The sequence below is a fragment of the Epinephelus fuscoguttatus genome, linkage group LG11, assembly GCF_011397635.1.
Source record: "Epinephelus fuscoguttatus linkage group LG11, E.fuscoguttatus.final_Chr_v1".
Classification (NCBI taxonomy): Eukaryota; Metazoa; Chordata; class Actinopteri; order Perciformes; family Serranidae; genus Epinephelus; species Epinephelus fuscoguttatus.
The window spans coordinates 7,012,830-7,040,166 of NC_064762.1; the positions used below are offsets into that span (position 1 = coordinate 7,012,830).

The 27,337-nt window shown below is 42.2% G+C and overlaps 1 protein-coding gene across 1 annotated transcript; it reads right to left on the reverse strand.

Annotated features, from left to right (window-relative positions):
• Window positions 1-841: 841 nt before the first annotated feature.
• ism2b (isthmin 2b) lies at window positions 842-26,863 on the reverse strand. The gene is made up of 6 exons (XM_049590146.1): window positions 26,074-26,863; window positions 14,741-14,992; window positions 11,069-11,411; window positions 6,862-6,999; window positions 6,681-6,749; window positions 842-5,096 (listed from the first exon to the last, which is right to left on the reverse strand). The coding sequence occupies exons 1-6, from the start codon at window positions 26,182-26,184 to the stop codon at window positions 4,579-4,581; spliced, it is 1,431 nt and encodes a 476-aa protein (XP_049446103.1). The 5' UTR covers window positions 26,185-26,863; the 3' UTR covers window positions 842-4,578.
• Window positions 26,864-27,337: the final 474 nt, after the last annotated feature.

Genomic DNA, 27,337 nt, shown 5'->3' on the forward strand with positions numbered 1-27,337 from the left:
ACCTGATTGGGCTGCAGGTACCGCCTCATGCTACCAGTAGTGACAAGGACACTAGCAGAAGACCAAACTAGAGAAGAATCAGTCAGGAAGGATAAGGCGAGAGCAACTGTCTGTGGACACCACATGTGAAACCATTCCCTCTTTGGGTATTGTCTTGCTTTTGCCTCTCCATTGCACCTGTTGTCATTTTGATTTGCACCAAAGCAGCTGAAACTGATTCACAATCACTTGTGCTTCCTAAATGGACAGACTGATATCCCATAAGTTTAACTGACTTGGTGTTTGACTGTGATGAATGTATTCCCTTAATTTTTTTTGCACAGTGTAACATTATCTTTAGACTTTAGTCTTTTAAAAGTGTTTTTACATTATTTTAGTGTATGGTAGGTTTAACTCTCGGCAAGAAAGCTAACTATTTCCCAAAATGTCAAGTGATGTGTTAAGTATAAAACTTTTCCTTGCTGATATCCTGATACGAAAGAAGTTTCAAACATTTGTGGTTATTTGAAAGAGAAACCTGCACGGATTATTTCTGGTACAGTATCTCTTGTTGGCTCGCTACATATTGAGCCCGAAGGACGTTTGCACTTTACAGGAATGCCTGCCCTACTGTACCTGTTCTGTTGGAGGGGAAAAGTACGGAAAAGTCTGGTATGTCAGTCAATAAGGAGTATAACAGCTCGGTTGAGTCTGAAGGAATTCAGCTCTGCCGTACGATGCTATGCTTGGCTCCGCTACACAGTGTGTAAAGTGTGGAAAAATCAACGACACATGAAGAAGTCAGATGATGAATGCAAGTTCTTTATATATTTCTTCAGCATAATTGCAACAACATATTCATAGAGCACTGCAGTACAAAGTAGAATGAAACACTTGATGTCGCTGTATGAAGTGATACGAGGCGAGTGGTTTCCCTTTTGATAACGGGTGCCTTCATTTCTCAGTCAGATTAGTGCACCATGTTGAGTATAGAGACATCTCAAAGCAAACTTTAAAAAAAAGAGAACAGACAAATAAATACTGTACAACACCATATATGTAATACTAGATTCAGAAATCACAAAAGATCATGCTTTCCTCAACAGAACACTTGATATATGCACTTTCATAGAACAATGCAGCATTTCTGGCGAGTTTCCCTTCACAATAACACTATCATCAACAAATGGCAAACATGAGTACATTTTGATATATTCTTTTGTATATATATAATATATATACCTTAAATAAAGTGCCTTCCTTTAAAATCGGTGATTCCAACATGTTAATGCATGTTTGCATGAACACGTCTGGAAGCAGAATTCCTGAAAAAAGGTTTGGAGCCAACATCCACAGAGTTCGACTGGACAGAAAGGACGGCTCCCAAAGTTCGTTTGAAGATGACGGCCTCTGTGTTTTCAGTGAGGAGCAGAGTTTTGACAAAGCGGCTGCTGCGCTGCTAAAAACTATTGTGACTATGGTTCAACAGGAGCCTTTTAAATCCAGAGGTCAAATGAGACGATCTCGTTATCCGTCATTTTGACAAACAAGATCGTAAAAATTCCATCATAATGTATTTTACTACAGATGCATATTGGGTTTTTTGCTCATATCTGATATGGGGTGTAGTGCTATTTGTTAGTTGTTGTTTTTCTTCCAAGGATAGCGAAGGCATGACCCGCCCAACTCTGCCTCTGATAGGCTTACTCTAAAATTCCTGCCCTAACCCTGATCAGTCTCACTCCTGTTGTCTAACCCTAGTCAATCCAACAAACGAAAGCAACGACCACAGCCACTCAGAGAAGAGTAGGGTGGGTCATGTCTTTGCCATCCTAGGAAAAAAATTAGCATAATGCAGCAAAATTTTTTTTCCTTCGAGGGCAAATGTATGACTGGCCCTGCTCTTCCACTGATTGGCGGTTCGATTTAAGGCTCATTTATGCTCAACGTTAAATACGGATCTGGACGGAGCCTTCTGGCCGTGCTCTGCGTTCATTTCGTCCGTATTTCTGCAAATTTCCATAAAGCTTATGGATACGGGCCAAACGGAGCAGTACCGTTGGAAACCATGGGGGCAGTGTTGCTGTCACTACTCGATACGTAGCTCTAGTGAGACACAAAGAAGAAATGACAGTGGCGGAACTTTTTGAGGAAAGGCTGTGCGAGTTAGAAACTACAAACATCTCTATGATGTTACTTCTCCTGGACACCGGGATAAACACATGGATGTGGGCCACCCGGCGAAGCAAATTATCGAATGCCCCGGCGGACATCCTAAAGTACTGGAAATGACGCTCATCATCAATTTCTCTCATCGGCAGTACTAGAGAAAAGAATTCTCCGTCCTCCAGTCACGATGTATTTAACGGCCTCACCGACCACCGCCTCCTACAAAGCTGCCTCTGTTTTTGTCTTTTATGCAAGAGGTCCATCATCAATATCTCCTCCACAGTCGCCATGTTTGTTTTTGAGTTTGTTGTTGTCATAAACTTTTGACTCTGGGCTGCCCCCTGGTGGATATATTGGTTAACATCCATGCCAACGTAAAGGACGCATGGAAGTATGTGGGCAGTGACGGTAACATCGTTTGAAACGGACGTATATTTTCGTACGTAAGGGGAGCACAAATGAGCCTTTAGGCAACAGGAGTGAAATTGGTTAGGGTTATGCTGGGTACACACTACACCATATCAGCCCGATTATAACCCAACACAGCGATGGCATGAATCGTGAACGACAATGAGTGTTGTACGCCATAGTCCATCGTTTCATCTCGTGTAGTGTGTCATAGTAGACGACAACCGACGCCACGTCTGGGATGCCTCACGATGTTCCAACATAAAGTCTAGCACGTTTGATTTTCTTTTTGTAGAACGAACCGCACTTAGGGGGTAAATGAACTGCAGTGCGATTGAAACGCACCAAACAGGGCAGGTGTGAAAGCACTCTGAAATGACATTTTGGGATGGTTTGTAGCAATATAGTCAACCAGTGCTAAAGCCAGCTGGACAATGAAGTCATGCATGTGACATCAGAGTCAAGAAGAGACAATAGCTAATTAATATGCAAGTCACTAGCTGGGCGGGTGTGAATTACTTGGTTATGTTGAATCACCTAAAGCATTTTGATCTGTCAAAATAATATGACTTTTGTTTCCATACTTTGCACTACACCTTATGGAGTATCAGCTAATGGTGACTACTCTCATGTCGCCTTTACCTGAACTCTATGTTACCTAGGGTAAAGGCTCAGACTACACGACTTCTCAGGAACGTCCTTTCTGTCCAGTCCGGTTCTGTACATAAACCCAAAGACCCTATGCCAACAGCTTAAGCAGCAATGACATCTTCCTACCACACACAATGCATCGACATCTCTTCAGTTATAAGGGTTGCAACTGCTTTCTGAAACTGCACAAAAAGCATCATGTGTTCGTCAGTTACTTTCTGGATCCGATTCCCTCCTGCTAATCTTTACCCCAAAACACTTTGAACTAGTCCCAATAGTGCTCCGCTGTCGAGGTAAAAGAACAAATTTGTTTTATCATGGTCAGTTAGTCCCCCTGAGAACATCGTAGAGATCTATGAGCACAATCTAGTCACTGCAGAATTTATTTATTTATTTACTTTCCTACATTTGCACCGTAGAGACTTAGGAGGCTGGATTTACACAGGCACCAACAGTCTGATTTTTAACTCTTTGGCACCCAGATCACACATCGTCCTGGCTATGGAAATGTGAGGAAACACATGAGATCAATCTGTGTGACAAAACATTTGAAATCAAATGTGCCATTCCCGTAACAGTACTGCTAATGGGCTACTCTCGTAATTCTCACTAGCGACAGCAGAACGTTTCAAATCTGTTTAGCTTACCTCTCTGGTTGAGGTCCCAAATTCTCCTAACGTTACTAATTTTAGTTTCCCAAAAGACTGGCTGAATGTACATTACTGTGAATGCATGTGGCATCTTTTGGGTTTACTGATGTCCTGTTGTCTTGTCCCCCCTGAATACCTGAAGGATTTATATTGTAGCAGCATAGATGAGATATTCATCTGTTGGACTCTTCCCATGCATGTGTTTGTTTCATCAATAAAATCAGCCCACATTCATACATAATAAAACCTACAAGAAGCACAAACAGGATGTTTACCATATGTTGCTAATGTCAATCACAAGCGCTCCAGGACACCGTCAAAAAAAGCCAGTAGGTTGACATCATGCTTACACGCACCCAGGAGAGTGGACTGAATATAAAGACAGAGAGCTTGATGTTATGCCAGATGTGGAACAGGTTGGCAAGCGATGGGAGAACACTGCATTTTTTTCCATTTTTGTTATTCAGTTCAGTTCCGTTGAGCCTGATATCAGGACACTGTGCCAAATCCTAACTTGAGACAGCCACACTTCACCGTCACACCTAAGCCCCTCGAATCTCCCAATCACAAATGAGCACTTCCTCTCAGTCCACGCACGGTTGATGCATGATGCACCGTTAAGATGGAATATTTCATGACTTTTAAAGTAGGCAGTCTCCTCTCAAATTAGGATTGGGCCCTCTGACTCTCTGAGTGAAGTGGTAGTTTTGGCTGCGGTCCCTCAGTACTCCCTGGCCTCCTCCAGTTCATTCATGAACACGTCTTCGTGGGGGTTCTCTGGGCAGCTCAATCCGTTATTTGGCGGCCGCACAGCATGGAAGCGACTCCAGTCTCCCTTGCACAGGATCCAGGGCAGCACGTCCACTTTGAAGTGCAGCTCAGGTGAGAACTCGGTGCTGATCAGGTTAGGCGTGCCCGCGCCTTTTCCCCTCGTGATCAGCCGCCCACGGTCACCGTAACAACAGTGCTGCGCTGCAAGAGTAGAGGAGTCGCCTGAAAGAGCTGAGCGGATGCAGTTACGAGCTGAAGGCTTGTAGATGTCCAGGCGCTCCTTGGGGCCGCTGGCATCACGCCAGCGGAACTGCCGGCCATGACTCTCATCGTAGACGCTGACCACTGTGTACGCCACCTCGGGGGGGTAGGAGCAAGGGCAGCTGGGCAGCTCAGACAGGACCTGGTGGAGGTACCTCTGGAGGAACTCACTCTTGCAGTTGAGCCACTTCTCACAGCTGTCCACATCTGTTGGAGAGACGACAGCAAGACTGCGTGAAATCATGTGTCACACTTTATCGCAGTAAGTTAAACTTAAGGATTGTTCAGTAAATATACAGGATGGTTTGATCCTTTAAAGGGACAGTTCACCACAAATCCAAAACACATATTTCTCCTCCTATCTGTAGCGCTGTTTGTCACTCGCTGTTTGTTTTAGGGTGAGTTGGCAAGTGTTGGAGAAATAGGCTGCTTTCTCCCTAGTATAATGGAACTAGATGGCATTTGGCTTGTGGTGCTCAAAGTGCCAGAAATGACAGGTGTAAAGAAGGAAGTGGTCCCTTACGGTTGGAGGTTTGGGTGGTGGATGAGTCACAAAACAGAGGACTTTACCCAGACGACCGGTGTTCAGAACTGTGTGAACTTTGAATCATTTTGAGGTACATCATCAACATGTTTGTTTCCCTAAACCTAACCATAACTTTACATTAAGTATGTATCGTCACTCGTGGATCGCCAATTTGTAGGATATCATAGGAACTGTTGTAGGAGGATATGTTGAGGATATGTTGCTCAGCTTGTGGTGTTCAAAGTGCCAAAAAAATACATTTGAAAAACTCAACAGCAATGTCTCTTTCCAGAAATCATGACCTGGTTACTCAAGATAATCCACAGACCTTGTTGTGAGCAGTTTCATGTAGGAACTATTTTCTCTCTACCAAACCACATCCGCCAACTTAATCACCATGCAGAAGGAAGTGTGCATCTACTCATAAACTTTGCTTGTGACAGATGTAAACATCAATGGCGACCTCCTCAGCTAAGCTGTACTGTTAGCTAGCTCAGTGGTGCTAGGTGAGTTAGCAGTAGATGTACGCTTGCTTCTGTGAAGTGATTTGGTTGGTGGGTGTAGTTCAGTAGAAAGAAAATAGTTCCGACATGAAACTGCTCCCAACAAGGTCTGTGGATTATCTTGAGTAACCAGATCATGATTTCTGGAAAGAGACACTGATGAGGAGTCTTTCAAATTTTTTTGGCACTATGAGCACCATAAGCTGAGCAACGTATCCTCATACAATGGTTTATGTGATATTCTATGAATTAGCACTCGACGAATGACATTACATACTTAATGGGAAAAATACAGTTAGGTTTAGGTAAGTAAAGTCACTGTGGTTAGATTTTAGAAAAGAAACATGGTGACGATATGACATGAAATTAGTCAAAGTTTGCTCAGAGTTCTCCCAGATCTGAACATCGGTCTCCTGGGGAAAGTCCTTTGTTTTATGACCCATCCACCACCCTAACCTCCGACCTTGAGCAACCCAGTTTCATTCTGCACTCCCATCAGCTAATTTATCACGTGATTGCAGCCTCCCAGAATATGTGGGTTTTACACAAATTTTGTTTCAGTACTTTTCGTAGGAAAATGTACATAAAGTGCATGAGAACAGCCTGAGCCAAGTGCCATCTACTTCCATCTACTTCCATTATCCAGCACTCGACAACTCACACCAAAATAATGAATGATAAATGTCACACAGGTTTAAGGAAAAATGTTTAGCTTTGATTTTGGGGTGAACTGTCCCTTTAACCTACCATTACAACACTCACCTGTCCCAAAAGGCTCTGTACCATTCTCCATCTCGAAGGGGAAAGGCTTCACCACAGTGTTGACATCACCTACAAAGAGATTTATTTAGATTTAAAACCAGCTGGGAAGCAGAATAAAAACATCTAAACACTCTGGCCTCGGTTTGTTTTTTTATTTCCTGAAAAGTAAATATAATCTCACCAGGACAAGGCTCCAGGTCGCACCTAGAGGCTTCTGTCAGAGTGCAGGAGTAGCCACAGGACTTGGTCCTCTTCCTCTCACCGTTACCACATGTCACAGAGCAGGGCGTCCACGGAGTCCAGTCATCTGTCTCCTTCTCTGTGGAGACAAAAGTTCAAACACAGTCAGTGACACAAACTCGGCCTCAGCTTTTGTTCTGTGTTTCACGTGAATCAAAACTCACTTTGCACTTCTGTAAATATTCATCAGATTCTATTAAGATTATAGAACAATGTCTGTTTTTTTTTTTTGCAATAAAAATAAAGAAAAAGCACCACAGGTTTAAACTGGCAAAACTTCCATTAACAAAATGGTTTCAAGTTTCAATTGTAGTTATAAAACCTTTTGTTCAGCCAAAATAACCCCTCCATTTTCATTCCTTTAAGGGTAGTCTGACTGATAGTAACATAAATTCTGTAATACCACGATAACGTGAAACTGCGATACATTCCGGGACAGTTATTGTACCATGAAAATCTCAAACCGTTGCAACCCTGGTGCGCACATATGTGTCTGTGTGTGCAAGCACAATATAAGTGTTGCAGCATGACGTTTTTTTGTAGGACCCCAGGTTAACATCGCCCTCGTTCCCTCGTCAAAAAGCCTGTGGGATTTTTCCACTGGATTTTGGATTATTGCAGAAAATAAGTTCTGTGGTGAACAAACGTTTATGAGACTTCAACACATTTCTCATCCCAACTTGTCAAATACTGACGTTTAGTCAGTGGCTCTGCACGTCAAAGTATGATGCGGATACCCTCGTGCGTCAGTTCTAGATGCCCAGGGAGGGCGTGTTAATTTATGCTTGTTACATGCGTTGCGTCATTGTATTAAAATACACTTTTGTTTTCACAGGAAATGTACAGATTCTGCTCTGTTTTTCAAAATAAACTTAAAAGGTACGTAAAAAAAATTCTTGGGTTTACTAAAAAAGAAAAAAACATCACTGTATGGCTTAAAATAAGTAAAATGGTTACTAACGTGAAATACGCTGCTAGCGTAGCATGTTACACATACTAGCACACTATGTCATTAAAATAACTTGATTGAATTTGGTTTAACGTGGGAAACGAACCTTCCCGTTGCGCTGCACCATAAGCTTTTGATTTACTGGTCCATCTACGTCCCAACCCTCACCTATGGTCATGAGCTCTGGGTAGTGACCAAAAGAATGAGATCATGGATACAAGAGGCCGAAATGAGTTTCCTCCGAAAGGTGTCTGGGCTCAGCCTTAGAGACAGGGTGAGGAGCTCGGACATCCAGAGGGAGCTGCTTCTTCGTGTCGAAAGAGGTCAGTTCAGGTGGTTCGGGTATCCATTCAGGATCCTCATGGGAGTCTCTAGTTAGAAGTGTTCGGGGCACGTCCAACTGGTAGGAGGCCCCGGGGCAGACCCAGAACATGCTGGAGGGATTACATATCTCATCTGGCCTGGGAACTCCTCAGGATCCCCCAGGAGGAGCTGGAAAGCATTGTTGGGGAGAGGGACATCTGGAGTGCTTTGCTTGGCCTGCTGCCTCCACGACCTGGCCTCGGATAAGCCGACAATAGTGGATGTATGGATGGATGGGAAATGAACGGCGGGCTCCTGGGTAAAAGACCAGAGTTTGTTTGACCCATTCACCTCCCCTTCCACTGACAGCGGACTTTCTTGCTCTTTATACTGTGGTAGTTGCCCACGGTGTCAGAAACTGTGTCTCATATCGCTGCCCAAGGGTGGCTCTGATCTGGTGCCGAGGGCCACTGAGCGAGCATCAGCATTTGATGAGCTGGGAGAGAGATTGAGTTGGATACTTGCATGTTTTGCTCAGCAAGTTAATCTCCACAAATGAAAATCACTTTTATGATTTTTGAAGCCAATCATCACAACAAAGTTAAAAGTTAACAAACTAACAAACTAACAAAGTTAACATTAGGCTATAAATGAAAACACAACAGTTGCATGACGTTCTGTCGTCTCATTTAGCCACTTGTCAGCAACTGCCTTTTAAAACATGTTAAAGCTTCAAAATTAATTCGTGTTAGTATTTACTGATGCGTTTTATGCTGTAAAACAAAATGTGAAAGTCTCTTGAGCTTGTGTTAACAGCAGACCTCATTTGATCTTAAATGTGTTGAAGTCTCATAAACTTTTGTTGATCACAGACACAAGGAAGGATGAAGATAGCAGCGGCGTGCAAAGTCGCAGTGACTCTTGGTGCACATATGAACTTATATTGCTCTTCAGGTGCAATCCACTGCTTCTTAGTGAAACACTCTTTAGTCCAGTCTACTATTTCTTTTACATGTACAACAGCTTGATGCAGCCAATCTCGCTCTATATTCTTTGTCCGATGACAACAAAGGCTTTCTACTCTATTTCTATTCTGTTCTATTAAGACATCTCACCATTAACTCACTGACTTCAAAATGAGGGAACCTGGAGTGCAAACATGCAACGTTAAGTTCAGATAGACATGATTACCCTACAAGACATGCCAAAACAGTTGGAACGAACCCAGTTAAGTTTGCAGTTGCAGGAGCTCTACTTCATGCTCTCTGGCACAGATCACAATAATTTGGAAACAGCTTCAAAAGTTTGATTAAAATTATGAATACAAGGGAAAAACCTGAGTGTGTGCTGTAATAGTCTAATCCAGAATAAGCTCTCGGAGATCCTGGCCTGTCTCAGTCCATATAAATGATCATTTTCCCCTGGTCCAATCTTTCCCATGCTAACCCATATTCTTTTTAAGAAGGCCTCAGTAAAATTAGAGAGCGAGAAGCTGTGCTGTGGCTGTCCGCCTCCGCACCATGTTTCCTTGTGGTGTTAATAACACTGAAAACAAGTCATTCTTGATTAAAGGCGAGGTGGGTGCAGAAATACCAGCTTGGGTGTAGCGAGCGCCCAATTTTACTTTGTGGGCGCTGCCAGCTCGCCATGTGGCCATACGGGAATGAGGTCTCAGGAGAGTCTTAATTACAGAAGAAGCTAAGGCAGACATCCCTGATTTATGTTCACCGAGTCTTTAGATGTGACCACTTAATAGGCATTGTTGCTCTTTGCCGGCTCGGCTGCATGCACGATGGATAAAATCTATATATTGGCATGATGGATGAGGGAAAGGTTAGAGAGCAAAAACAGCCACCTGCTCTTACATTCTGAGATTACAATACAACACAAGAGGTTTGTGCTGCGACAACCTTCAAAAACAAATAAATCAGTCATGCACATATTTGCATTGATGGGAAGTTTCTCTGAAGAATGAAAGCCTCATGCTGTGGTGAGCCCACGACTGCGCTCTGATCTACAGTAGGGCTCACACACACTGGCCGAGCCCATCAAACTTTTCTTTCTTTCTCTCTTTCTATCTCTCCCTTTCATTCACTACACACACCTTTCTCTTTCTCTCTAATTATTTACTATCTTTACCACTGAATCAGTGTTGTGTGCAGGCTGAGACACAACATGTTTTCCCACCAGCGGACGGCAGAATTAAGAGTGGAAAAAGAGCTGTAAAAGTTATGCAGAGCCCTGAAAGCCCCCCGAAATTCTTGAATTGGCTCAAAAGGCCATGCCGCAGAGGGCAGTGAGGGCCGCCAGGGTCTGGGGGGCCCATGGGGTCCCGGGGAAGGATGAAAGGGCCGGCCGAATGGCCCCTGTCATTCTGTGTTCCAAATCTGCCCTCTAATTGTCCACAAGCAGAGGGCTGTTTTGTCCCAGGGAACAGTGCCGGCCTAACGCTGCCATTAGCGAGCGCATCGGACCCATCTTCAAAAGGCAGGCCTCTGCGACCAGCACGACCAGTGTCGACTTCAAAGTGCCCATAACCCACAATGTCCCGATGGTCGAGTGCTCATGCTGCCTCGCATGCTGGCGTCGTTTGTTTCCCTTTGACTGTGAAGACAGTTATCGTGCAGCCTTCCTGAGCTGCTCTGTTGTTCCCTCTCCATGCTCCTCTCTGTCTCTCCCTCCAGACGTTCCCACTGTCCCTTTCCCCTTTTCGATATGATAAATTCACTGATTGCATTTCCATACTTTCCCTTTTTGCATTTTTTGTCTTTAGTGAAAGCCACAGGATACATTTTGGTAATTTTTTAAAAGCCATAATCAGTGTGATGAAGTCATATCTAAAATAGCAGTGTGGCTGTGCGAGCAGACGGCGAGTGTACCACTTGGCAAACCTTACCATAGTAGCTCTGCATTGGATCCCAGCCTTCGTTCCAACGCGTATCCCAGTCTCCGCCCACTCCGCTGGGTAAGGGCTCTTCGCTGCCGTAATCCTGGGAGTAATCCCCCTCCTCCTCTTCCTCGCCAGTTTCCTCCACGCCTGACCGGCTGTTGTTGTCCTCGCTGGAATCGGCGTCGGTGTAACTCCAGAAAAGGGGCCAGAAAAGCTTCTTGCCTCCGAGCCAATCCACTGTGGAAGAGGGTGAGGAGGAAGAGGAGGAAGAGGAGGGCAGCCAGTCTTTTTCCTTGGCCAGGTCCATCTCCACCTCCATCTGGGGGTCGTCCACCACCTCAATGGTTACCTGTAAAGAAAATGAGACAGTGTCAACCTGAAGTAACCCAAAACACATTCATCTGTGTCACTGATATCTTTGACAGCACTGATATTCGTGGAGCTGAGCATCTCTCTCTCTTAACTTCCGGAGACCCAAAGTTTCGTTTGGTATGCACTTTAAATTTCTCTTTGCTATTTTGGATTAAAAGGACCTGATAAGAATAAAAAATTAAGCATTGTCTTAGAACAGGAGGGAGCTTCTGAGAACATGATGTCCTCATATGAGGACAATGGGTTAAGTTTTAATAGTCAATGTATAATAAAGTAGAAAACTGTTTATTTCGCTGCCTGAACATGACAATGCCCTGACACACCAAGCTGATGGTCGATCATTGGTCTATGTCAGGCTGTCGGTGAGCGTCTCTCGCCCTGCACCACTTGGTCCTCGTCCGCCCTTGTTGGACGATCCAGCATGTTGAATTGGCAGCAGAACATCAGTGAATTAAATCACTCTGATTAGCAGTTTAACTCGAGAAGAGAAACGGAAGTGAAGAAAGCAAACGGCTGAAAATCAGGAGGGTGTGAGACTGGAATAAATTTATTATATTCTGAAAGATTTTCTTGTTCGCCACTGAGCTCTTTAGCAGGAACGTTTTCCAATGGTTTGTATTATTGTTCACTGGCGCACCGTAAATATTGTTTGTTCTTTAAACATCAGGTTGTGTTTTTAATGTGCTAACCAGCAAACTAGCATCTTGATTCTGTCCTGTCGGTCTTTCAGGTTTTCCTTTTTTAAATGATGAATGCAGATTGCCGCTGGTATGGAGAGTTATTTCCGCTCTTGCAGCCGCAGAATGTTTGAGCTAGTTGCCATTGGCTGTAGTCTTCGCACGTGAGGCGACGAAGTAATTGGACTTTGTCGCTGCTAGTTCTTTGACGTTGGTTTGGTGTGTCCAGGCCTTAAGGATTAGGGGTCACTGTTCAAGATTAAAACTCTTCATTTCAGTGCCTGAACATGGCTGCGCAAAAACAAAATTGCAAACAATGCAACAAAGCAGTGTGATCTGTTCAAGTTCTAATGTCCTCAAATGAGACAATAACAAAGTCCAAGTGTCCTTAGACGAGTACGTTCTAATTAGCAATACTGCACCTTGTTATTATCGGCGATTTGACAAGCTGAGTCGCAGGTGACACCATCAGCCGGCTTGAGTCGAGCTGAGACTGGCCACTTCACACCGCTGCAACTTTTCTCTGAAACGTTTTAAAATGGTTTCGTCTCGTCATGAATCTGTTGTTTGGCTTAAAGTACAATTTCTGTAAACCCAAAATGTTATGTCTTCATATGAGAAATCAGAGTTGCAGTCAAAAGTTTAAACTCGCAAACCAAGACTACAAATTGCAGTGTAAATGGCAAACCAAACTCAGAAATGACTTCACAGTGAACAGCGCCACAGCTATGGGCACACACATCATGCGCCCAACAGCAAAATATGATCATCATTAATCATAATCATAATCATACGTACTGCATCAACTCTTCCGGCCCCTTCCTGCAGCTCAAACCAAATTGTGTCTGAGAGGGCGTCAGACACGTTTGAGCTGCACTCATCGCTGGGTTCAGTAAACTCGCTGAGTGGTGTGCTCACACTTTTAGGTTATTATTAAGTTACGTTTAAGTTTAAGGTTAAGTTTAAACTCGCAAACCAAGACTACAAATTGCAGTGTAAATGGCAAACCAAACTTAGAAATGACTTCACAGTGAACAGCGCCACAGCTATGGGCACACACATCATGCGCCCAACAGCAAAATATGATCATCATTAATCATAATCATAATCATACGTACTGCATCAACTCTTCCGGCCCCTTCCTGCAGCTCAAACCAAATTGTGTCTGAGAGGGCGTCAGACACGTTTGAGCTGCACTCATCGCTGGGTTCAGTAAACTCGCTGAGTGGTGTGCTCACACTTTTAGGTTATTATTAAGTTACGTTTAAGTTTAAGGTTAAGTTAAGTTAAGTTAAGTTTAAGTTTATTTACTTTATTAATCCCCCTGAGGGGAAATTCAATATATATTAATATAGTTATTAATAGAGTCAGTTGTCTCTGTCATATAATGACAATTAACATCCAGTATTATCTCAATAATTTAATTGAAATAAATCCATATGTGACACAAAAAGGCGATACATTAATTTGGCCAGTGGACGTTTTCATCCACCAGTCCCCTTGGCTGATGAGTCAAAGTTAATTTCGGACACTGTGTGTGAGTAATGGGACAGTTCAGTTTTTCTTATCATCTATTTATAGTTATTTTAACAAGAATGTTACGCTGATTATGAAAACACCACAACAAAGCAATTAGGGGACCCAAATGACCAGCAGCGGCCCTGACAGCGAGTAGAAGACACTGACAAACAACAAGCCATTGCAAGTGTTGCTGTGTTGTCACAAAAAGTTCCTACAATACTTTTTGTGCAGCTCGAGTAACGAGCTCCTCTCAAGAAATCAACTGACTCAATTCGGTGGAGAATTTTTTCATCAAGCGATCCCGCTCCCCGCGTCTGATTCAGCCAGCCAGACGTGAGCATGAGCATCCAGCCAACCAAACGATAGTCTCAGGGAGAGAATGTGAGCTTTTATTCTGGATAACTACCTCTCATTACCTCGATATGACTCATCCTAGATGCTACAGTACTTCCAAGGGCCCACTTCAGCTGATGTGAAGACCAGGCAGGACTACAGGGGAAACCTTTCTCTAACTGTTGTGGGATTAATTTCACAGTTAGGAAAGACCTATGATGATTGGAAATGCTTTCATTTGTCTTAGCTGGATATATCTTATGGTCAGAGTATGGTACATCTGGTCTATATGCTGCTTCATGAAAAACTCATCAGACGTTTCATCGGTTTCTGAGCTTGATGTAGACACGAGCCGGCATCGTTATGTCCCTCTAACCACATCCTGATTACACTGACCAGAGTTGGAGAGGATAACTGCCCTGAGATAAGTTAAACAGAAGAACTTTTTGGGTCAGTTTAGACGGAGATGATGAGGACTTAATGGCTAACACTTATGATTACAGAGCCTGTTTCTCTTTATTACACTTTAATTTAATAGTAGCACAAAGAGACGCAGCCTCGTCACTAAGATTAGACCGAGAGATTTTGTTACACATTAAAGAAATAAATCATTTTAAACAATAAAAGACAAAGAACTCTGGTTCTCCTTGCACCAATGGTTTAATTTTAACACATAACTGGCTATCTATTATTTACTGTATGGATACAGCATTGCTTTGTGCTGTAAGAGCTTGTTCTTGTATGTATATGTGTCACTCCACCTCTCCAGACTCACCTGTATGTTGGGGTTCTGCGAGTTGATGTCAGCATTGGCCAGGTCTGGAAAGTTCTTGAGATCCAGGATGAAGGGTTTGGTCTCCTCCTCAGGCTCAGGCTGAGGGAGGACACCAACGGAGCGGTGCTGTGGGTGGGACCACCTCCTCTGGTGGCTGTGGGGCTCAGGCAGGAGACTCTGGACCTGGTTCTGCTGCTCCAAAGCCTCGGGGGCGTATTGGACCCCACCGTTGTGAATCTGGTGGCCATGACCCTGAAAGACAAAGAAAAGACGCAAGATAAAGACTTTATCTGGACCAGGGACAATGATCTAGTGGAATTATTTATGATTAGAGAAGAAACGATCAACTTTTTTACTGCGTATTCGATAAAAGACATCGAGAGAAGTTAGTTGTGGTGGGGTTATTGTAAATGTTACGTCCAGCAGCACCACACGAAACTGCTGTGCAAACATGCTGTATATGTACAAACCTCAAAATACGTAAAAGATCAGAATCAAGCACTGACATATTTCATATTGAAAGATATCGACCCAGTCGCCAGAAGAAATGCTGGCATTGTACTTCTATGCAAACCACAGATACATGACAACACTGTATGGTTCGGTTTTGGCACAAAGAACACTTGGTTATGGTTAAGAACAGAACACGTTTTGGCTTATAATACCCGATTTTGGGAGCACTGGAAACGCAGCAAAACAACCAGTTTTTGAGCCATTATGCCTGCAAGAAACACAGTTATATCTTGGTTAAAATAGACACTTTTTGGCAGGAAACCTACTGTTGTCTCAGTAAAAAACAACAATTTTTCGTGACATTATCCTGGCAGGAAACGCAGCGATGTCTCAGCACAAAACCTCTTTTTTGTGCAACTATCCCCGTTGGAAAAAAGCAACAGGTTGCTACAAAACACCAATGTTTGATGGCTAAAGAACTGTTGGAAACACAGTGAGCAATCATTTCAAATAGTTGGGAAGCCTGGATGTTTAAGATTGTTTGATTTTGTTTTTCACTAAAAAGAATGCTCGCAAAAAAATATGTGTGTCCTATCTGTGGTGCAATAAAAATATTTTTCTGTACAAATGTAAGGTCAAGTGATTCCAGTATATTTCAGTGCCATTTTAAGAGTTTTAAGCACATTTTTATGGAAGACACAGTGATTTAAACTGTTAAAAAACACTCAGTACGTTTAAATGACACTAGAGAAAATCAATTCATTGTGTCAGTCCGAATAAAACTGGACTTTTACAACACATGTGAACATGTTAGTCCGACTGAAATTGTACTTTCTCAAAGTGGGACTAACCCAGATCATGTGACTCCTGCATGTATACAGTCAATCAGACCCAAACTGGCCTGAGCATGCTCCACAGTTTCCGTCCCGGGCTTTGACCCGGAAGTTGAATAGCATTAAATGTGTAACAGAAGAAGAAGCCAATAACAACATGGAGAAATCTACATCCAGAGCTGTGACTTTCTGGACGGACCAAATGTACAGAGCTGTAAAGTTGTCCACCATGTTACCAGTTAGCTGTTAGCTAACCGTAGCTAACTTGTTTGTCCATTGTTTGGTCTGTGACGTAATGGGTCAACAGGAAAAAGGTCCAATACTAACAAGCTGAAAGGGGGCATATCTCCACCAGGGGTCACGTTAACCGGATATTCTCGGTCAATGACCGTTTTTTTTACAACAATGACCCGAAAATCTGAAGGCCGTCGGCCATTTTGAGCGGTTGCAATTACCACCCCTGCCCACTTGGCGGCGGAGTGCACAGTCAGTGGTTTAAGTGGCTGCCGTTTTCACACTGCAGAGAAAAAGTCATTCATCTGCTTCATGTAGCGTTGTTGACATAATGCCCTGGACACACCAGATGCGGAACCGAAGCGCAGCGCCCAGCAGCGGAGGCAGTTTTCAGTCAGCGCCCGTGTTAACCTATATGACTGTCCACACAGGCCGCTGAGCAGAGCGGAGTGCCCGCGGAGGCAGCGCTTCACTTCGGCGTCTGGTCTATTTTTCACGGGAGCAGCGAGCGCTTCTGTCAAGCTGGATCGAGTGGATCGTACCAAACAGGAAGTCGGACACAGAAAAGACGAGAGAATCCAGCCAATTTTCAAAATAAAAACTGAGGAACGTGAGGAGAAAATACCGTGTTTATAATTTCAAATAACACAACAGTGCATAACCGAACACATTTTTCAATACCATAATCACTTCATTACAATTTCAATTTTGTGTCACCAAGCCTACAGGCATAACTACATAACGCCCTGGACACACCGGACACGTTAGTGACGCGTTAGTGCCGTCCGGTGTGTCCAGGGCGAAGCCTAATGGCACGGGTGTGTGGATGTCTGTTCATCTTTTCGTTCATGTCCTTATTAATGCACACTTATAACTTGCTTGTTGGATTTGTGAAAAACGAACGAATGAAAACTAAATGTCTTTGAATATCTTTATTATCATTTAAAAATTAAAATTAAAATGACCGGTAAAAATAGATTATGACCGGATTTTTATGACCCTGTCGGTCAAAATGACCGGCGACGAAAAAGTCTGATCTCCATCAATCTTAACGGAGTCAGACATACTACAGTCAATTAAACAATTCCCCTCCCGTGCTTGTATACTGGGACAAGGACAGCGGTCCAATTAAAAAGCCTAGTCGAACTGTAACTGTAGCTCCACTTAGCTTGACTGAATGAAGCAGTTTCATGTCAAAAATCAGTGTCTTTCTGACACTTTTCAGCTCGTTGTGGAGGGACCTCATGCGATGGTGGTCGAGAAGAAAACGCGAACGCCCCTATCTAGAGCCAGTGAAACATGATGCTGCAACATGGTGGACTCCATGGACAAGGACCCGCTCCCTATGTAGATATGAACAGCTCATTCTAGGGTAAAGTTTAAAGCCTGATTTCTGCATCTGCGCTGGTTGTGTGCAGACACCACCTTAAATAATGTAAAGAACAAAAGCAGCTGAGACAGACAACAGTACCTGCCTCAGGGTTCATGACAAAAAAAGTGGCTAACTGATCAGGAAGGCCGCATTATATGGGGAAAAATCTATTTAAGTAGCGATTTCAGTGGGATTAGTAATTTTTGCTTTTTATTTTCACGGAAAAATATCTGAAAATATGATGTGATTTTTGCACGTTTTGCAGCTCCTGCGATATACACATTACATTTGCTCATACTGCGCTAATATTTAAATTAACTGTTCAGCCCTGTTGTTGAGTAAAAAAACAATTAGTGCTCTGTTTCCAGGAAGAAACCTTGAAACCATGTACCACTTCGTAGCTTGGTCAGCAATTCCAGAAAGCCCCTGAGGCATCCAATCCAACTGAACAGCCAAGTGACCAACCAGCCTTCGTTCATTTCATTCATTTTTTTTTTTCCCACAACAGTCATGGCATCCAGGCCGTGGACAAAGAGGGGCCTGTGCCAGAGAGATCCTCTTTTAGCTTTAATGAGAGGGCCTGGGAGGCGTGGGACCCCTGGGCTGGTGCGAGCGTGTCTGAACCTGCTGTGCTGCCGCCACTACGGACGCCACTTAATTTAACCTTTCAGGTTTTACAGTTACTGAGCCCAGCGGGAGGAAATGTTGATCTCTGAGATTAATGGTGATTAATGATGACATTATAATGGCGGGGAATTGTAGATTTATGTTCTGTATCTGGAATATAGTCACTGAAAATGGATTTGTAGTTGGTCTGATTCTCCCGTCTGTTTCATGTCTAATAGGACACGTATCTGTTTCATGCCTGACACTGGTCAAAACCAAAATCCAAACCCTCTAATGAACCCTGGTCTGCCGTTCATTCATGTCTTTATCATCCTGGAAATGCTAAATTGGCTCGCACATGTGATTGGAGCAGACCTGATGATTTGACCCGAGCCAGTTTGCGGTCTGCTCAGAACAAACCGGTTGCAGTCAGAGGGCTAAAGAGGAGAAGAAATGTCTGAATTAATGACCAAATGGTTGATGATTTATACTTATGGCCACTGGAACAGGGCGTACTTTTCACTGACTGCCTGCGATTGTCCCATAAAGAAGTTATGTGGTCGGTCAAATTCAAGCATATGAACACATAATGCCTGTTTAGAGGAGAAGCCTGTCAAGCATGATAAATGACGGATGAAGAGAAGTTGGCCCCCTCCCCAGATATCTGTAAACTGGTGGTGACAAGTAGATAACCTTTTGGCATATTTAAGCGTTGTCTCTTTTTAATCCACTACAAGTACTTACTATATTACTACTACTACTACTACTATATTAATACTACAAATGTTCCAATAAATGTGACTGTTAACCACATTTTTTTTGCCAAGAAAACTCAACATCCCATTAAAACAGAATAATTATAGCAATGCTGGAAACTCTCAGGCACAAACTCGCTCCCGCTTTCTACAAAAGTTTTAACACATTATTAAATAATGTGTTTACAATTTAACAGAATGTCAAATTGAACAACATTTTTGGGTCGATATTCATGCATTTAATGTATTTTAGATTTATAGAACAACAAAAATGCTATTGTTTTTATGTAAATTAGTCCTGTTATGGTCCGTTTTCAGCTCTGGTTATGATGTAAGTAAAGCTGAAACAATAATCAGTTAATTGATGAACAAAAAAACAATAGGCAAATAATAATTATAACTGATGAATTAATGTTTTCAAACAAAATGGACAAAAAAATAAAAGAATATTTGCTGCTTTTCTCAGTTTCATCATTAACAGAGTATCTTTAGATTATTGGACTGTAAGTCAGACAAAACGAGACATTTGAAGACTCTGGGAGACTGTGACGGATGATTTACATACTAAAGGTTGATCGCTAATCAAGACAGCAATCAGCAGATTAGTCAGTAATGAAAATAACCATTAAGAGCAGTCCTAAGTGTCACATAGGGTAATTATTTGGTTAGTTAGCAGGGCTCGGATGCCATTGGCAGCCATTTTGAGACATTGGCAGCCAATTCTTGGCTTTTGGTTGCCATCAGTGGTACCCATTTTTTAACATATAAAAAATAAAGACAGCAAGCAGCAAAACCTGCACCCCAAAATAACTACATAATTAATATTGGTAGTTCGACTAACCTGTCAACTTTACAAACGAATTTGGAAACTATTCAACTGACAAAGAACCAGATGAATCTGAACGAAAAACAAAAAGTAAATTTGTGAAGTTTTAGGAGGTGAATTAAAGCGGCATCTTTGAGCTGGACTGAAAAATTATACTGTTTGACACACAGCTCGATAAATGACACATCAAGTTCCCTTGTTCAAGGTAGCATATCCTACAGAAACAAGCACTGGAGCTCGAAGCTACACAAGCAGGCAGCTCAACAGCGCAATGAAGTGGATGTTGTAAGAGCTCACATACCCATTAATGGGATGAGGGATACTTTGCCGATTTACTTTGCCTTGATCTGCCTGCTCCCCTCTGTCAGATGATCCGAAACGCAGACAGCGTTTTGCTGGCTCTTGGTCTGACGGTTGAACTACAGGCTGTACTTCCGCATGTTTGTATTGCTATGATAGAGTATAGAAGTGTCTCAAGAGACAGACCCGCTCCACCTTTCAACACAAACCAAACTCCGATCAAGTGGTAAAACTAGGCAGTGTTGATCAAATATCAACCAAGACTCTGAGTTGACTTTTTCTCTACTGAGCTGTTTTCAGAAACATATTTTAGTGCACTGTTTGGCTCTAACAGTGAGTTTGTGAACAGGAAACAGTAACTAGGCAGCACTGATCAATATAAACAAACACTCTGTTACTGAGTTGACTTTTTCTCTCGACAACTGTTTTCAGAAACATATTTTAGTGCACTGTTTAACTGTAATATGAGATTGTTTGTTACCAGCTGGCCGCCACCACATGCTGCAGCCTCTTTCCTCTGTTTGTGTCTTTCCTAGTTTCATGCAAACACCATCTATCCGGTGATAAAATTATTCTTTAATAAGATCCTTATAGAACTTTTCAACATCACTTGTTATATTCTGAAAAAATGAGAAACGCTTTATATCCTCACCTCGTCCACTGGATCTTTAAATAAAGTTTTTATTCTTTTATGTCATATTTCTAATATTAAGCTGACGTTTCACTGCATACATTAACAACTCAAAAATTAAAATTAAATTGTACACTCAATTTTAACTGATGACACTCTTCTCTATGTGAACATAGTGAGTACTAAAGGCCCCAAGCTTCAGCTTATCTCTGTTACACCTTAATGTCTTGTGTCTGGTATCATATTTTATTTTGAAAATCTTCCAGCATGACGCTCCATTTTAACCTTTAACCAGCCTGTTATTAAAAAGCATCACCGTCAGATCTGACCGTCAGTGACAATATTGCACACCAACATCCACACACATGCTCCAGCACCTCCACACTCCTGCAGACACACGAGGTCTGGAGTCACGAGAGAGGCCACATACTTTCACACCCTCCTCATCTCGTCTTGTTACACATCTGGATTCTGTATTCTCTCGCCCTGTATATCACTCTCCTCCTCCTCCTCCTCCTCCTCTTCCCCTCTTCCTCCCCCTCGTTCTCTCTGATCCTGCTCTCCTCCTCTCGGTAGTGGGGCGCTTCTGATCAAAGGCCCGACGGCTGACGGCATGCAGTGTGTTTAACAGGGAGACTATCTGGGTGCAGTGAGGGACCTCGGCCTGGTCTCCTCTCAGACAAACATTAAATCCACCCGTTTGGCAACACATTCATCCTCCTTTCACTCCGCTGAAAAGACTGGATCCATTTTGGGCTACTGTCACTGCTACTGCCGATGGTGACACACATTCAGGTCAGGGAGAGAGGGGTCGGGAGACGGGATGGGGGCAGGCAGCAGGGGGCTGAGGTGAGGGGCAGGGACGGGATCCGGTGGGGTGGGGGGGCAGGCTGGGAAGGCAGGCGGTGTGGCAGCCCTGATTTATGTGCCCGCAGATATCAAAGGCCTCTGCACTTGGCTGTTTCCAAACCATTACACAAGAACAATAAACTATGGGCGCTCTTTGATCGCCGTCTTTTGCAAATGGAAACAGGACAACAAATGCATGCCTGGTGGAATCGGGGTGAGGTTGTGGAGGTCGGGGTGGGAAGTGGGGGTACAAAACAGTCAGGCTAAACAGGTCCCAATATTTAGAAAAGAGGTCAAACCCCCCCCTCCTTCTCCTTTTCTCCTTCCTCGCTGAGCGATGGGGGTAAAACCAAAAACAGGAAATTCCACATTAACACAAAAAAGAGCCAATGTAAACAATCAGATGAGTGACACTTGACCCCGAGCCGCAGTGTGAGGGATGCAGAGGGCTCGCCTTATTCTGGTTACATAAGCATCTCGTTACCGGGCACCCGCTTTACTGAGCCTCCCCTCCTCCTTCTCTCTTCCTCTGCTAATCTCTCCTCTCCATCCACCACTTACGCATCCAGCAGGTCACAGGCGAAGGCACGGAGTCACCGACTGCAGCCTTTTGGTGAATGAAATGAACAGTCGCACAGCCACAGTGAGACTCGTTTCCCTCGCTAATCATTCCCTTCTCCTCTTCCCTCCCTGTTTTCCCTCTCTGTCTCTTTCTGCTTTGACATCAATCAGACGGATGATGAGAGAGAGTCCCAATAGGGCATCCATGGGAGGCCACACAAGAAGGGGAGTTCAAAGGCAAAGACTGAACCCTGACACAAACACACACAAACAGACTTTGATATCCAAATATGTCCGTGTGTAACACAAACATTCCCATAGACACACACCACACACACTGCGCAGCCTGTGTGTAGAGAGAGTTTGGATTTATTGTAGCAGGGTGTATGCCCAGTGATGGCAAACCTTACTATACATGGACAGAGACGTGCAACAAAGGAGAGCGCTGATGAGGAAACTCTGTCACTTCACTGACTGAGTCATTTGATGGAAACTGACTGAGGGGAACGACTGAAAAAGAGCAGTGACTGGACAAACCATTTCTTCCACTTTCTTCTAGGTGTTCAAATTTGACATGTAACACTGAAATCTGTATTCAATCAGATCTGTGACCCCGGACCACAGTCCCTGAAAGATCACTGAGTTTTGGGAGTTGCTGGGTAATAAGGGTTAGGGTTTAACTGAGGTGTGTCACATGACTTGGACTCGAGACAGACTTAAGTCACAAATTTAATGACTTCAGACTAGACAAAATCAAAAAAATACTTGCACTCGACTTAGACTTTAACACCAATGACTTGTCACTTCACTTGGACTTGAGTCTTTTGAATTGAAAATACTTGATACCTCCACCCAAACCCAAATCAATCCATTTCCCTTCATTTCCTGAATCAACTAACCTTAACGCTAATCATTCCTTACAAATCGACACTTAATTCTCCAGATGATCCACTTAGGTTGAACCAGTCTGGCAGCATCCAATCAAATTGCAGGAGAGAACCATGAAGAACTAACGTTATTTTACTCAGCACAAGTTGGAGAAAAAAAAATTATACTAAGATCATTTTGTTTGCGTACAAAAACTATGCAGTAGACAACAATGGTAGTTATTTCTGTATGTATAACATTCAGGTCAAAAATTATAGACAAAGACGCAACAAACAGCATTAATTTAGTATATTATGACTATGCCGTTGAAATGGTATTACTTTTGGTGAAAAATGCATTATGACTTGTTTATGACTTGACTTCACTTGGGACTTGACAATCACTGACTTGGTTCTACCTCTGCTGATAACCAACATAAGTATGAAAACTTATTTTACTTCATTCACGTCAAAACTTGACGTTATTTGTTTTTATTTCGTGATTAATTACTGTAATTATATTTCAAAATTTAAGATTATAATTCGACATTAATGAAGGTCCTGTATTTGACAATAAAGCTGACAAAATTATTAGGACATCTTAGTTAGCAAAGACACACCAGGGCATTTAGCTAGCTAAGTAATGTATAATTATGTTTCAATATGCTGAGTATTGCGATAACATGTATTCTGCTAATTAACCCCAAAGCAAAACTTAGTGAACATCTGTTTTATCTAATTTTATAAATCTAGTGGGCTACCAAAAATTTTTGTTAGTATTTGCAATGCTAATAATTTATATAAGAAAAAAATCAATATTTGGTGTCCACATCCACATGATATTGCCACAGAAAAATATTGCGATCCAATCTGGTATTGATTTTTTCCCCCTCACCCCTATATAACAGTTAGCAAAAATGCACAAAGACACTCAGCTAGCTAATTAATTCACCCAAAAAGTTTTGTTAGCAGCAGGTGTGATTTTATGATGCTGTTAATAATAATATAAAATTAAAACAATTAGTCGACATTAATGAAGGTATTATATTAAGCAATAAAGCTCACAAACATTTTATTTAGCATAGATGCATCAGGGCATTTTGTTTGCTAATGATTTCGCACACACACACACAAAAGTAAGACTTTAATGGTACGATAACTGTCCTCAGAAAATATCGCAGTTTCACGGTATTACAGAATTTACATTATTATCAGTCAGAATGAGCCTTAAAGGAATGGAAACAGAAGGGTTACTTTTGGCAGACAAACATTTGATTACTATAATTGAAACTTAAACCATTTTGTTTATGGAAGTATGTGTGAAAAGGCTCCCCTCAGAAAAAACTAAAATAAAGGGGAGATTCAATGTCAGTACTTTTTTTATTTCATTATCATAGACAAGCAAATGTACGCGGTGCGATAACCGTCAACTTTTATATCACAGTATACCTTTAAACCGGTATATCACTGCAACACTAGGTGTGATTTTTTTAATACTGCCAATAATGTTATAAATTGAAGAGTATTACTCAACACTAATGAAGGTAACTTTACTGTATTTAAAAATGAAGGGGACAAAACTATTTGAGATGTTTTACAACAGTTAGCAAAATGCACCAAGGCATAAAGCTAGCTAATTTTGTTGGGGCCAGCTGTCTCAATGATATTATAAAATGAAGAATAATAGTTGACACTAATGAAGGTTACTTATCTAAAAATATAGAGGACAAAACCATTAGGGATGTTTGTTGCAATAATTGCACCAAGGCATTAAGCTAGTCAATTATTTGACCCCCCCAAAAGGTCGTTTTGTTAGTGCCAGGTGTGGTTTTATAATAATATCATACAATTAACTTATTATCCAACATTAACGAGGACACTGTATTTAGTAAAAAAGCTGACAAATCTATTAAAACATTTTAGCTAGCATAGCTATACCAGGGCACTAAGGTAGCTTATTATTTGACCCCCACCAAAAAAAAGCTGTTTTGTTAGTGGCAGGTGTGATTCTATAGTACTGTCAATAACTTTGTAAACTTCAGACTATTAGTTGACATTAATAAAGGTACTGTCATTGATAATACAGTGGACATTAGGGCATTTTAGCTAGCAAAAATGCACCAGGCCATAAAATAGGCAATTATTTGACCCTCCTAAAAAAGTTATTTTGTAAGTGACAGGTGTGATTTGATAAAACTGTCAAAGATGTTTAAAAATTAGGTTGTGGTCAACATTAATCAATGTACTGTATTAAGCAATAAATCTCACAAAAAAAAACATTTTAGCATTAGCAGCAAACATTTTAGGACATTTTAGTTTGCATAGAGGCACCGGGACATTAAGCTAGCTAATTATTTAAATCCAAAAAAGTTGTTTTGTTGAGGCAGGTGTGATTTTATAGAACTGTCAATAACTTATCTAACATTAAGTTATTAGTCGACATCAATGAACGTGATGTGATACGCAATAAATCTCACAAAACATTAAAACACTGAGTTAGCATAGCTGCACCAAGGCACTAAGATAGCTAATTTTTTTTTTTATTTTATAGTACCGTAAATAACTTTATAACATTAAGACTATGAGTTGAGGTGCTGTTAGTTAATCAACAATAAAGATGAAAAATATTAAGTTTAAGTCAACATTAATGAATAATGTACTATAATTAACGATAAATCTCACAAAACCATTTAATGTTTTAGTTAGCATTGATGCACCAGGACATTAAGCTAGCTAATTATTTGACCCAAAAAGTAGTTTTGTAGAGGCAGGTGTGATTTTATTGTACTGGAAATAGTTACTTATAAAGTATTAGTTGACATTAATGAAGGGACTGTAATTAAAAATACAGAGGACAAACCCTTTAAAACATTTCAGTTAGCAAAGGTGCACCACAGCATTAAGCTAGCTAATTATTTGACCGAAGAAAGTCGTTTAATTTTAACGGCAGGTGTGATTTTAAAACTTGGCATCTTTTTGAAATTTGTTGCTGCAACTTGTTAAACTTCAGAAACCCCACACATGGTCAATCTGTGGATAAAACTCACCTTGTGGGCGACATTCTTGTGTCTGGTCGGAAACCCTGTCCCCAAACTAACGACAAGTATCGACCAAGTCACCAGCAGCGCGTGAAATCTCCTCGCGACCTCTTGACGCATCTTCAAAGCTTCCTGTGAAGATTGTTTAAATTAAAAAAAAAAAAAAAAAAAAAAAAAGTAAAAGTACTTTGGAGCTTTTCTCAAACTCTTCTCCTTAAATTAACTCGGTGTTTGGGGAGAAGCGGAGCTCGTCCTGCTCGTCTTCCGGTGTGCCTGCAGCTGTGACTCGGGACAAATCAAGTTTTTGGCCTCGTCGGTGTCCAAGTGTCGCACTTTATGAAGATGCGCACCAGCGTCCGGAGGTATCCCGCGCGCTATCCATATCTGGCACCAGCGCCTCGCGCAGCAAGTCCGTGTGGTGGCTCGAGCTCCTGTGCCCCATTAAAACCTTGGAATGAAGCGCTTTAAGTAGCAGAAACAAGTTAAATACCCCACGCAGAATCTCCCCGTCCGCACCGGCGACCGCTTATTCAACTACTTTAAACTGTGAGTCATCCCGCCGTGGGTGGGTGGGTGTTTTCTTCCAATACATTGACATCTGGAGCTCATAGTATGCTGCGCGTTTTCTGCTATCTGTCTGATGGGTTAATCCATTATCCAGCTGAAGTTCATCCACCGGTTCGAGTGTGTGTTTGTGTGTGTGTGTGTGTGTGCGCCGCCCAGCCAACCGGTTTCGGTAAACTCGCCTTTTACGCACGCATTCAGAAGGTTGATGCTGAAGGAGTTGGGGGTGGGAGGCTTATTGCTCACAGCTGTGTGCAGGGGGGCGCGGGGCCACTGAGGTTCTTGATAAGGTACAAGGTTTAGTTTACACAGAACCTCCAGGACATGAGGTGGACATGTGCTCACTCACTGACACGAGGACATTTCATCTAATAAAGTGAATTTTAAAGTCAGAAATTCCTCCAGAAATCATTTCACATGTTCCCACAGTCTCTTAAATTATATGTTATTCTCTTTACGGTTGCTTTGCCATTTTCTAAACTCTGGAAACAAGTCATTATCTCGTCCTGCTGGCATACTGTTGCACTAAAATACAAGTTTAAAGGGAGAGTTCTGATTTCCAGTTTGGAGAAGCAGACTGGAGTCCGACACAGAAGCTAAGCAATGTACATATGTGGAGGGTCAGCAACTACATGCATTTTAGGGTGCTCTCAGCAGAGTCCAAAGTTGTATAATTGCCTAGAGTTGGTTTGTGTTCTCACGGCAGCAT

Coding starts and splice junctions, on each gene's coding strand:
- ism2b (XM_049590146.1), bottom strand. CDS start 26,184: ATGCGTCAAGAGGTCGCGAGGAGATTTCACGCGCTGCTGGTGACTTGG. Junction 14,993..26,073: donor ACAAGAATGTCGCCCACAAG/GTGAGTTTTATC, acceptor TTTGTCTTTCAG/GGTCATGGCCACCAGATTCA. Junction 7,000..11,068: donor TCCAATGCAGAGCTACTATG/GTAAGGTTTGCC, acceptor TTGTCTCCACAG/AGAAGGAGACAGATGACTGG.